The following is a 13,267-nucleotide window of genomic DNA, read 5'->3' as shown; positions in this document are numbered from 1 at the left end:
TAACCACACATTATCCGCAGCACAATAAGTTTCAACATATCCACTACATATATTGTACAAATGCAAACATATCCATGCTAACATTTTTCTGGTGACTAGGTTGTGTCTTGGGACCCCTGGAACTCTCAAGAATACCTGGGTGTCCCCGGACTCCTGGTTGAGAACCACTGATTTAGGAGAGCAAGTAAACAAGGTAACAACAACAACAGTATTTTCATTACAGTTTTATTTTAAAATTGAAGGGGGGCAAACGATTGATACATTTGCCTTAAAAGGTTATTTAATGTTTAATTTATGGATGGTTTGGCTCAAGAAATAAAGTGCAAATCAGTGAGGGATAGCTTATTGAGAGGGTGGGCCTATTTCACATCATCTCTGAGAATGTGGTGTCAGATCTAAATTTATTTCCAGTCAAACAGCTTCAAACTGGAGATTAAAAAAGGCGTTAGACCTCAAACTGACCAGCAGGTGGCAGTAGTGGATGTGAAGAGAACAATATGAATCCCTGCACCTCAGCATCAGAATATAAACTTAACATTTCAGAACTTTCGTACTGAAAGTCACTTATTTTATTGGGAAAGATATTAAAAAACTTTGGTGCCACATTCAAATAAATCCAGCCTTTAAAAATGAGTGCTGAGTTGTAACTTATAGAAGGTGCTTTAAACATTTAAAAGGCTTCAGTCTGGGCTGACGTGCTGTTGCTCTCAGGCCACACCTGAATCAATGACATCAGAGCAGGTGCTTCATTAACCTGAGAGGAGCAGAACACCTGCTGTGACATCTCTGCTCCAGGTGTGACCAGGATCAACAGGATTCAGTGTGTTTTTGCCGTCGAGTGTACTGCAGCAGTAAATTTCATGAGCCAAACAATAACGCCACACAAATATGAACTGAAAACGGAGAGAGAACACTGATAGACATTCAGAGTTTCTAGTGTGTACATCAGAACTACACAACATTTAACACAATGCACTGCGTCCTTTCATTTAGGGCTCCCCTCTCTTTGGATAGCAAAACATTTCCCCCGCGTGTTTTTAAAACTTGGCAATGACTCACGAATAACTCAGTGTCCTCTTTTTTTAAAAGCTTGTGTCAATTTCAATCCAGCATGAAGGAAAACAAGTTGACCTGCTGGTAAAAACTCAAAACAACCTTTGCATCACCATCAACCATCATGAGTAACCAGCTCTTTCGGGGGGGGGGGTTCAACAGTCTATGTGTATGTCACAGTTCGTTTAGATCCTTCATGTTTAAAAGCAGCGGCGTTGACTGTGTGTGATGTCATGTATCTCTGCCAGCTCAATGAGGTTTATTCCGGTAATAGAAAAATAATTGAGTTCTCTTATTTACTGCATGTCTTATCATACATTGTGCAAAGTCTCTCACAGCCACACGTCTCATGCAAAAATACTCGTGTTAATGATAGTTACATTCTTGTCGTATGTATATTGCACCACTTACATCACACTCCAGGAGGAGCAGGTCCTCTCTACAGGGCTCTAAGTGTTTAACAGAGAACTGGTGTGTGTCTTATTTAAATATTCATGTGTTGCAGCACCACAACTGATTTTGTAAGAGGAGAGGAGTGCTGTGTAAGGGACCGGACTGTGACGTCTACCTATATGCTCAATTCAGTCTTTCTAGAAGCACAGAAATGGCACAGTGGAGAAAGCAGGTATTAGGGACTGTATGAAAATTATTAGAGAGGAGGGAGGGTGATGCAGGGTCCTGGCCCAGATTTTCTTTTTTACTTCATAATTTTCTTGCAGGATTTTGTATAAAAATAATAAATACATCAAAATATTAAAGTCAAAAACACGCCTTTTGATATAATCAGGCCTGACCCTTCATGAACCTGTACGGTTTCTGTCCAAGCCTGAACAACAGCAGCACCTTTAGGCCCGAGCCTGATTAAAAACCAATATTTCTACTGTTAAAAAAATAAATAAATAAAAATAGAACATTTTTTACAAGTCAACTAAGGCCTATATAGACATTTCTGACATGGGGCGCTTTCGTAAATAGACACTCTGAGCACCAGAGTGCACTCTGGCACAAGCTGGACCACTCATAAATTCAAGGCGCTGTTTGATTACGACAGGGGTCAGTAACCTTTACAACCAGAAGAGCCCTTTTGGTCCAAAAACAAAAAAAAATATTAAATCTGTCTTATATTGGAGCCTTATAATAAAGATAACACAGCCTTATTAAGTCGAAATTAGCTTATCAACACTACTAATAGGTCTAATCATTAATATGTTTGACCATAAATATTTATGAATATTTGGTACCATGCAGTGAAAACAAATCTGTCTATGCACTATTAAATTCAATATTTTCCTCCAAGACTTTTCCTTCCTGGATTTCGGAATCCGCAGCTAGCTTCACTAAGGAGTCTCAAGACAAGCCACCGCTCTTGATGTTCAGCAAAATTTAAAGAAAAGGCGCCGGGCCGTGGGCTCCGCTATGACTCGCATTTTAGTTGACGAAATGTTAAAATGTTTTTTAAATTTGTTGCAGGCCTATAGGTTACACATTTTTCCAACTGGATAAACTTGATAAATGAAAATTAAAATGTTCAAAATAACGGTGATTCATTTCAATGTAGCCTAATGTTGTCAAAGCCACAGGGAGACATTGGAGAGGGGCTAAAAAGCCACAGGTTGCCTCCCCCTGGGTTAGGATCACCACACTCTAAATTAACTCCTATTGTGTGTAGGGCTACGTAAAAAAATATTATCCTATTATCATTTTAAGCTTGAATAGAACTGAGATGAGACATTCAGGAGAAGGCCTTCTGTTTCATTCGAAGTCAAGGGGGGTCTAAACCAAGACTTTTTGAGGGGATCTTGCTTTTTCAGCCCCCCTCCCCATCACAATAATTTTTGTACAGTCCCTTTGATGTCCTAACTGCAATTTGAGAAATAAATAAGTGAGTGAATGGATGAATTCAGTGGCCATACTTGCAACACAATACAACACTGACACTGGATATAGCATGTGCCCGACTATGGTGTCTGACAACAGCTCCACATGGGCCTGTATTATAAAATAATCAGATATGAAATCACAACTTCAACCAGCAAAGGCAACATGACAACCACTTAAAAAAACAAAGACCAATTATATAAATATGACGCAAGCCAAACGCACTCTGAAATGACTGATTACAACTTTAAACAGACGACGGGAGCAACAATCTGCTAACAAAGTGACAGTCCAGCTCACTAAACATTTGACACAGATGAAGACTTTGGAGTTCGACTGAAGCATCATAATGTCAGGGCAGTAATGAGAGTTGAAATATCTTATCAGAACCAATTTTCCACATGTTCAAACACACAAACTGAGCCGAGCCTCCGGGCACGCCACAGCAGAAACAGCAGCTGTTACATGTGATAAACTCAAGTTACTGGGCTTCTGGTTTCCCCGTTATCAACACTATATTCAAACATTACAAGATGCACGTTGTGAGTGTGCGCCGCTTCACCACAGAACTCGGCCAATCAAAGACTGACTGATGTATTTCACCAGACCAGTGGCCATGTGTTGAGCTCAGCCCGTCACTGCACACAGATGAACAATGGGCTGAGCCGTCAGCCCGACACCATCTGACGGTGAATTCGATCAGATGGCGAGGAGGCTGCCAGGCGAGCCTGCTAACCCAGAATGTGCAGGAGGTCTGGGATTGTAATGAGTTTGACAACAGTGCCTGTTCTGATTGCTTTTGCAACTTATTAAAAAATAAAAAGGAGAGAATATTGGACTTGACTCCAAGTGAATAATAATGCTGCTCTGTATCTGCTGGACATGTAAACAGGCAACTCCTCGCAAAAACGTTCCCTATAAGAACTTAAAAGGTGATAATATTGGGTTAGTCTCGCATAGCCAGATCAGTCTCGTCTGGTTGAACCCATAACACGCTATACCCCTCTCCACCAAATTAGTTCTGGTTCTTGAACTGGTTCGCTAAGGATTCTTGGAATCTTGTAGCCTGGTGAAACCATCCTGATCTCGCGAGCTCATATTTGATTTTGCTCCATGTTTTGCAAATTGGGTCTGGCAACGCCAGGCTAGGTATCTTGGCGCTATCTAGCGAACCAGCCCACGTTGCCACCAGTTTGGAGCAGAGCCATTGTAATCAAGAATGCGTCGTCAATGGAGGGCACTGCACAATGCACAACAGAAGTAAATGGTACTAGCAAGAACGCAGATCTCATGGACCAAGTGTGAGCTGTTACTTGATAGTTATTTGTTTTTGTCCATAGAACCACGGACCAACTATTTATCATAAGAAAACTTAAAGGATTACTATGTGCAAGACTCCATCCTCTCTGTAGTCTCGCTCACCAGACCTTTCTCAAGAAAAGAAAGGTCTGGCTGGGCCGACTCACACTTTAAGATTGGAGAAAAAAACGCCCCGGCTGCTTGTATTTCTTTCAGCCAATCACAATCGTTCTGGGCGGTGCCACAGCAAGGTGCGCTTGCAAAAATATTGCCGGGGGGAAACAGGTTTTGGTGTAACACGGCCACAAAAATATCGCCTACAGGACGCGAACCATGGCAGAAAAATGGCTACATCCCCGCAAGATCAAACACAGCAAAAGTTAGTAAAGGATGTGTTGAAAACTGCTACACAACCGGAGGTGGTAGGGCGGGACTTCAGCGGGTGGCTCGTTCCGCCCAATGAGAGGCTGATCTATGCAGCGAATTTCCGCCCACTCAGACTATCCTCTCTGTAGAATATGTTTGAAGAGAGATAATCGCACATCCAACTGTGGAATATGACACGCAGTTTGCACTTCAGGTCAAGGTAAATCTGGTCGTAATGCTTTAAACAGTTCAAGATGAGGTGCACAAACCAGAACAGAGCCCGTTCTGTGTCAGTGGAAAAAGTGGTATGAAGGGAAAAAAACGCTCTGGGTTGTTTGTATTTCTTTAAACCAATCACAATCATCTTCAGCGACGCTAAACTGAGGATGCAGCAGTACTGCTACTGCAAAATATTATAGAGAGGGAACTAGTTTTGATGAAAAGGGTGAGCACTGGTATTTAAGTGGCTAAATCCCAGCAACAGAAAGCTTGTTTAGCATGTACGTTGTTGTTGTTTGACGCTTAGGGTTTAAATGAAGTTTGGAGATAGGTCTGGCTATGCAAGACTAGCTTCATGTAGCCATGGGGATTTAAAAAACGGTAACACGCAGCAAACATCTGAAATAGGCCAATGACAGACTTTATACCCACGGTTTACACCCTGTGAGTCAGACTAACGTAGGATTCACAGCTGGTTTCCACTGCTGCCACCATGTGGCCAAAAAGAAGTTCTGGCAGGTTTAAGTGAGGGTGAGTGAACATGCAGAGAACTGTGGGAAGTTTAATCAGCTGTAGTTGAATGTGCTTTATCAAAGCATGAAGGAGAACCAGAAGCAAAGTTCTCATAAGACAAACTTCAAACCACCGAACACTGGTTTGTAGCTTTAAGAAGAAGGTTGCAGATTTAAGGAGCCTAAATGAGGTCTCTACGGGGTGACTGCCCTTTTTCCTCCAGATAGTGCAAAGAGTTCAGAGATATGAGGGGACCTCTGTGTCGAGCCACTGCTTCATCAAGAGCTACTTAAGATGGCTTGGGACTCCTGCAGCTCACATAGGACTGACTGGAAGTCCCCCAGAAAGAACTGGAGGAGGAGGAGGAGGACGCCGCCTGGGAGGAGCACGTCTGGGCTGCTCTCTGTACCCTGATGACCCAGATAAGTGGCTGAAGACTGGGTGAATGATCAGACTGCCAATGAGGACATTGTTTGATTAGCCCCACACTAACAGAAATCATTTCACTCACGCTCAGTCTGAGAATATTAGCCACAAGTTTGTATGCCTGATTTTAGACTTTTAAGAGATAATAAATATCTATAGGATGAATGAAGCCACTCCAGGAACCACACAGTCAGTATGGATGCCTCTGACATGAAGGAATCTCAGCAGAAGTGCTAAAAATGAAGAATATGAAGGATTATGTTGGCAAATCTTATTGTTGCATAAGTTTAGCTTGATTGTGGTCATCTTAAGTTCATTCACAATATTTGACTCAAGTTCAATTTAGTCTTTAGTGTGCAGACTTACAGTAAAGCACATTTTAAAAAGCTTAAAAATACTTTAAAACATTTCTCTATCATTTTGACAATTTTATGAAATTCTGTGAAAATATGGGTCAAGGATTAAACAAACTGTGACACAACAAGCAGCATCGGCACTGTCTGCTATGCAGACACACAAACACATCCCCTAGGAGAAAGGAAGTCTGTGAAAATATCAGCCACTGAGCATTTTAAGATCTTTTCTTCTTAAGAAAAAAAGCATATTCAAAGCTGCAAATAACAGACTACGCATTTCATTTCATGCATCATCATATAAAATATTAGTTCTTTCTTTTTCATCGTATTTACATAATATATTACACATGATGTTCTGTACAGTAAAAGTTCAATCTACACCACATTCTTAAAAATATTTTCTGACCCATAATTATTTTTACACGAAAAACAAGAATAGGAGAAAACATCCAAAACAAACAAGCCTCTGGCTGTTCTGCAGGACGTCCTTGAAGCTTGATAGAAGCTTCGCTGCGTTAACTTAATTAACCGGAGAGCTCTGCATAAAATAATCCTGTGAGGGTGACTGGAGCACACACACACACACATGCGCGCACACACTGAACACACAGGGAAAGGGCCAGGGGAGGGTGTGAGGGGGAGTCCATTATAGGGATTGTTGCTCCCTCTTTTCTTGGAGAAAGGGCTTCGTCCCAGAGCCAAAGCCCACTGCCAGAGCAACAGCGAGACCAGTCCTGGTTCTCTGCAGCACTCTGTGCTCAGGAGTTAAGTGCAAACAGCAAAAGATCCTTGTGAGGGGAGGGAAGCCACAGCCTGCCCATCCAATCACGTCAGCCTCTGAGGCATGGTCTCAGCGCTGTACTTTGAGAAGAACTCCTCTTTAGACGCCCGTCACAAAGACACCCACACTTGGGTTTGGCTCACTCCACCTCTGATTGGCTGTAGCCAGCTACTGTGGCTGCGTAGCAGAGCGATCAGACAAACTGTCAGCCCTGTGAGGGGCCAGCTGCTGTTGCTGCTGTTGTTGAAGTTGCTGTTTTTGTTGTTGTAGTTGCTTCTGCTGCTGTTGTTGTTGCAACTGTTGTTGCTGTTGTAACTGTTGCTGCTGCTGTTGTGTTGTGGCAGTGAAGGTACCCTGCTGCTGCAAAGGGAATGCTGCCTGCAGAATCAACTGGGTGGACTGGTTTCCATGAAGAAGCCGAGGAGCCTTGAGTGAAAACAAATGATTAGCCCGATCTTAGAAAGGAAATTTACCTACTGAGTCATTAACAGTAAGTCAGGATTTAACTTAAAGGTATACTCCGTAAACACACTTGCCCGTGAAAGTAAAAGCCAACCATTGCAACTTCCCAGAGTTCAAAGTGAGGTCATGAAATGTCTTGTTTTGTTCGAACCACAGATATTCAGTTAACTATGATATATGACAAAAGAGACGCAGACCTCAGAGAATAGAAGCTTGGACCTGAGAAAATGCCGTACTGTCTTACTGTCTTTGCTTAAATAAGACTTAAACAATTAATCAATTATCCAAATAGTTGGCAATAATTTTTCTGTCAACTGGCTAATTGTTTCAGCTCTTAAACAGATGTTCCACACTGTATCTTGAAGTGGAATAGTCAGTCTAATGAGCATCACAAGATCTTAAAGAATAAAATGTTTAGAATTCAGCATAAGTCATAAGTCTGATGTTAGTGTGTCGTTCTATGAGAACATGCATAGATACAGGGAAACTTACAAAGCTAGGGCCGTAACGGTACGCGTATTTGTGTCGAACCGTTCGGTATGCGACTTTCGGTTCGGCACGACCCTGTACCGAATTATTGGGCGCAGGATATTATTTTATTTTATTTTGTTTTATTTTAATTCCGTTTTTGCGAGCCGAACCATTTAAAATATCTAGTTCCCCGACGGACATAATTGAGTGACGGACCGAGTCCGACCGTAAATCTCCGCTTTCACTTTGTGCAGCACATTCTCGCATTTTGACAACATGGCAAGTGAGCCTGACGAACCTGAAGACCCACCCGCAAACCTTAAGTCCTCCGTTTGGGAACACTTTGGTTTCAGGGTAAAATACGAAGATGGAAATAAACAAGTTGACAAGACAAAAGCAGTGTGCCGACACTGCAGAACAGCGGTCGGGTATGTACTTGGAAACACGTCTAACATGCTAACGCATCTAAAGCGACACCACCCGAGTTTGAACGTTAACCGGCACGACTAGAAAAAGCAATCTGGTGCAAACTACGATATCGTCGTCGTTTAAAAAGAAAGAGCGTTTCCCTGACCATCGCGCTAAAGAAATAATCAACGCCATTGGAGTTGAGTAAAATTGTTTAAGCTGCACTTTAGATATAAGCATGTTTTGTTTACTGCACTTTAACAAAGTGGGAAAGCTAAGTAAGTTCCTAGTAAAACTGAATCTGAGCAGGCTTTAAAGCTGACCAGCTGCACTATACTTTTTATTTTAATTGAGTAAAACTGTTAAAGCAGAAATGTATATTTATATTTTTCATTCAAAAAATGTGTTAAAAAAACAGCAGGATTTTATTTTTCACTTTTATATTTCTATTTTCATTCAAACAATGTGAAAAAGCAGGATTTTATATATATTTGTTTCATTCAAAAATTGTGTAAAAAGAGTTAACTGCTGTGGTGGTATGTTTTAATAAGGTTACCAATAAGTAAAAGATATTTAATAGTTGTCTATTTTTTTCATTACTGTACCGAAAAAAACCGAACCGTGACTTGTGTACCGAGGTACGTACCGAACCGAGATTTTTGTGTACCGTTACACCCCTATACAAAGCCATTTAAATGGTCATTGTAACAGGAAGCTACACATACTGAGCTCACACATACAGAATACACAGTGGCTGTCACTTAGCACCACTAGCAGTCCGATCACACAGAAAGCGTTTTAGCAGTTGGAGGCAGCTTTTTGTAATTGTTTTTAATTAAAATGAAGCTTTTGCTCGCAGTTTTTGTTTTGTGACGCACCTCTCGTTTCTGTGCTCTGGCAGCCTGGCGTTTTTGCCGGAGCACTCTGAACTCCTCAAGTTGAAAAACGTGCAGCAAGCGTTTTTTGTTGTTTTTTTTATCAGTGGCATTCAGATTAAAAAAAGAAAAAAGGCAGAGCTGTGCGCTTTCTGTGTGATCTGGGCCTAAGGTGCAAAGTTACCTAAATGTTCATTTCCCCCTGAGTGTTACCTGTAGGAACTGTGTTTGCTGCTGGGCCAGTGGAGCCTGCCCTGGCTGCATGGCTGTGACCTGTGACTGCTGCTGTACCTGCTGCTCCTGCTGCTGCTGTGGTGGCTGCTGGGAAATGCTGATGGTCTGGGTCTGGCCCTGCTGGGGAGCAAAGGCCGTCACCACTTGGCCCATAAACATGGTTGTGGGGACCATGACTGCCCCACATGCCATCTGACCTGTCACTAGCTTGGTGAGCAGTTGAGGACTGGCAGGAAACCTGTGAGAGACAGGAAGTGGGCAAAGGTCAGGTAGAAGTCACTGAATCATTCATAACATTAGGGAAACATGTAATCTTGGTTGCTGATGTTGTTAATTTCTCCCCGATTTTGGATCAGATTCCTCCTGGATCATGTCCATCTGTAAAGACTTTGGTTTAGAAGCTTTTAATGGTGATTTTTCATCATAGAAAGTGTCACAGTCATTTCCTCTACTGCAAGTACACTGCTACATGTAGCTACATGCAAATATCAGGAAAACACGTAAACTTTGTTGCCAGTGTTTTTAATTTCGCCGCAATTTTCGATCTGATTGCTGCTGGAGCATGTCCGGTTTTGTTTAGAAGCTGTTGAGGATTTTTAATTGTAGAAAGTGCTGCTATACTCCACCATTCCCCAACTGCAAGTACGCTGCTACATGTAGCTACATGCTAACATCAGGCAAGCACATAAACTTGGTTGCCGTTGTCAATTTCACATCATATTCCTGCTGGAGCATGTCCGGTTTTGTTTAGAAGCTTCTGTTGAGGATTTTTAATTGTAGAAAGTGCTGCTATACTCCACCATTCCCCAACTGCAGGTACGCTGCTACATGTACCTACATGCTAACATCAGGCAAGCACATAAACTCGGTTGCCGTTGTCATTAATTTCTTCCCAATTTCGCATCATATTCCTGCTGGAACATGTCCGGTTTTGTTTAGATGCTTTAATTAATGATTTTAAATGGTCAAAAGTGCTTCTGTTAGTGTGAATACGGGTGTTGCAGCACAGACAGTATGAGGGAAACAGTGTTTTTGTGACCATTAAAAAATGTTAACATGTTCTACCAGAAACCCAAAATACAAGTATGAACCTGAAAATGAGCATAATGACACCTCTTTAATAACAGATTCACTTTAGACAGAACATACAACTATGACATGATAAATGAGAGTAGTTTGATGCAAACCTAATCTGAGCTGAACGGTCCTGTGCAAATGTAGCCACAGCAGGAGTGTTGGGTCCAGTGTTCTGAGCCAGGCTGGTGGCAATCTGGACCACATTAGGGCTTTGCTGAGGGATCATCATTGTGTTGTAGAGAGATGCAGGCAGTGGATTTTGTTGAGGCTGCAGAGTGAGAGACGACCGCTGAGACTGAAATAGACAGAGCCAGAGTAAGTGGCGAGATGTGGCTGTGTTGGATGTGTTTAATGAACAGCACAGGGAGAAGGAGAACTGTTTAGTTTGTCAGACCTGTGAGAGTGCTGTGCTCTGTTCCCGTAGGAGTGTTTGTTGCTGGGGCTGGGGCTGGACAGCATGTTGTTGCTGTATGCTGTTCTGTAGAGGCCCTGCAGAGACCACCTGGCCCTGCATGCTGAGTGTTCCCCCCTGCTGCACGGCGTTCCCCTGAGCCATCTGAACAGACCCCAGATTTAGTCCTCCAGCTCCTTTCGGCACGAACATCTGAAATAAACAGCAAAGGTTCTATAACTGTAAAACCATCCACCCAAACTGTAAATAAATAAATAGATTAAATGCATGTTTGCCCCACACACTCCTGAGCAGCTCTTCAGTCTCACCTGCAGGCTCTGTCCCTGCACTCTCTGCAGCTCGTCCTGGATCTGCCGCAGCTCATCCTGCTGCCGCTGAATGTTGGCCTCGATCATCCTGGTCCTCTGCTCCAGCTGCTCTTTCAGGTTCTGCATGGCTTCTAGCTGGCTGGAGAACTGCACCATTGACTGGCAAAAGAACAATGACATAGGGGGAACGGCAGGTAAGTTAAATGGCAGCTGCTGAGGAAGCACAAAGAGTGATTCATTGTGAAGAGTGATTCAGGGGAGTGTGCACAGTCTAATGCTGACTAAAATCCAACTGAATCTGTGGTCCAGGTATATCTGGGGTTAGCCTGCCTGTATCCAGCAAATTTTATCAGTGTAGGACACCAAAACATTGTTTGGCACACGTGATCTTCTCAGGCAGAGGAGAAAGCGTTATCATTCTTCCTCCTGCAATCGCCTGAAAAATGTAATCGAAAACAATTTGTTTTGGCTAGGTAACTTGAATCCCGCTCACTGGCTTCACTCAGACAAACACAGGCAGAGTCCAGATTTTAAAGTTCAGAATTTGTATCAAAAACAATTTAAGCAGGGGGTTACAGTACAGGCAAATGCATTATGATTTGATTGAATGAATGATGATTGATTTGACGGTTTATGGGCAGTCACTCATCGGGTCAGGCAATATGTTTGGCGGATTCGATGAGATAGAATAACAAGAATCGCGGCCCTCCGACACTTCCTCCTCATACCTGGCTGTATCCAGCGTGCACCGCACATACAGGCAGGTTATATAGAGCACACAATGAACAGGAGCGCGCTGCGAGACAGCCGCAGTCAGCGGAGACAGAGGGAATTCTTCACAGTATTTATTCATTTTTATGTTTTACATTTAAGTTGCAACTATGAGCTAGTTCCAGAGCAATATAAATGTACTTATTATTTTATATTTTTAGCACCAGTCCTTCTTAATGATGACTAGTGCAGTGCCCGTTCAAAATGTGCCTGGAACAGGTCGATTGCTTGGCCTTTCTCCAGACAACTAATCCAAACAGCTTCATACTCAACACGGCTCTTCCTTGCGTCATGAGCAACACACCTGCCATGACATATTTGCGTTTGTGTACACGCATCATTTACTATCAGCTACCTATTTGGGACCAGGCTATTTCCAAGAACAAAAGCATTCCAAGAGTGGTTAACAGTTACATCCCTGAAAGCAAGCCATTCGGTGGTAGGGGTCCCCTCTCAAAACACTGCACAGTGTTTGTAATGCACTACTAATAAATACATCCGGATCTCAAGAACCTGCACTCGACTCCGCACTTCCTAGGGGCTTCAGCGATACACGTGCAGACGTGCATACTACTGAAGCTGAAGCTGGGTTTTTTTTTAGAAAAAGAAACGAGAAAAGAGACTCGTCTCTGCCACATTCTTGACTGTTTATGGGGATGTGCTATATATGAGTGCACCCACCCAGTGTTTGCATGCTCTGGACTCTGTGTACCATGGTGCATTGAGATTTATTACCAACTGTGAGCCACTAACTCATCATTGTGTCCTGTACGCTCCAGTTAGCTGGCTGTCTTTAAAATTTCATAGACATTTCATTGGCATTCTCTTGTTTACAAAGCTATTCTTGGCCTACTTCCAGCATATTGATGTGTGAAAGTTAAGCAAAAAATTGAAAATGGCTCTGCTCTCTGTTCACAGACCATGTCTGTATTGTCTGTACCGAGGGTACATACAGAGTTTGGCAAGCGAGCATTTATGTCTGCAGCTCCTTATATGTGGAATCTTCTGCAGAAGGACTTAAAGTTGCACAGCTTGCTTCCTCTTGGGTGTTTCAAAACACTGTTGCAGGATTTTTGTACACAATCTGCTACATGCTAGTGTCAAGTTGTATCTTAGCTGATCTTTGCAATCATGTGTAGTTGCCGATGTTTGCGTTTTTATGCTTCATTTCTAGTATATTTTAACATACTTTTTGGCTTTTCATTGTAGTAATCTTATTTTGTGTTTTACATTGACTGTTTTAGAGTCTGAACTGAGAAGCAGAATTGGTAATTAATTGTTCACCTCCTTTTAATGCACCTCTCTATCAGAGGAACTCAAGACATAATTTTAACCATAACACACCATAAATTATATTT

General features: G+C 42.4%; 1 protein-coding gene across 2 annotated transcripts in view; it reads right to left on the bottom strand.

Moving 5' to 3' along the window:
- Positions 1 to 221: 221 nt before the first annotated feature.
- Positions 222 to 13,267, bottom strand: part of clocka (clock circadian regulator a) — a 48,238-nt gene continuing 35,192 nt past the window's right edge. For both annotated transcript variants that reach the window (XM_050055293.1, XM_050055294.1), the window contains exons 19-23: positions 11,139 to 11,297; positions 10,813 to 11,022; positions 10,529 to 10,713; positions 9,321 to 9,579; positions 222 to 7,317 (exon numbers count right to left, since the gene is read on the bottom strand). In XM_050055293.1, coding sequence (XP_049911250.1) covers positions 7,060 to 7,317; positions 9,321 to 9,579; positions 10,529 to 10,713; positions 10,813 to 11,022; positions 11,139 to 11,297 — 1,071 coding nt within the window. In that variant the 3' untranslated portion in view covers positions 222 to 7,059. The remainder of the gene's footprint in view (positions 7,318 to 9,320; positions 9,580 to 10,528; positions 10,714 to 10,812; positions 11,023 to 11,138; positions 11,298 to 13,267) is intronic.

This window comes from Epinephelus moara, chromosome 10 (genome assembly GCF_006386435.1).
Source record: "Epinephelus moara isolate mb chromosome 10, YSFRI_EMoa_1.0, whole genome shotgun sequence".
Classification (NCBI taxonomy): domain Eukaryota; kingdom Metazoa; phylum Chordata; class Actinopteri; order Perciformes; family Serranidae; genus Epinephelus; species Epinephelus moara.
This window is presented reverse-complemented; position numbering and strand designations above follow the sequence as displayed.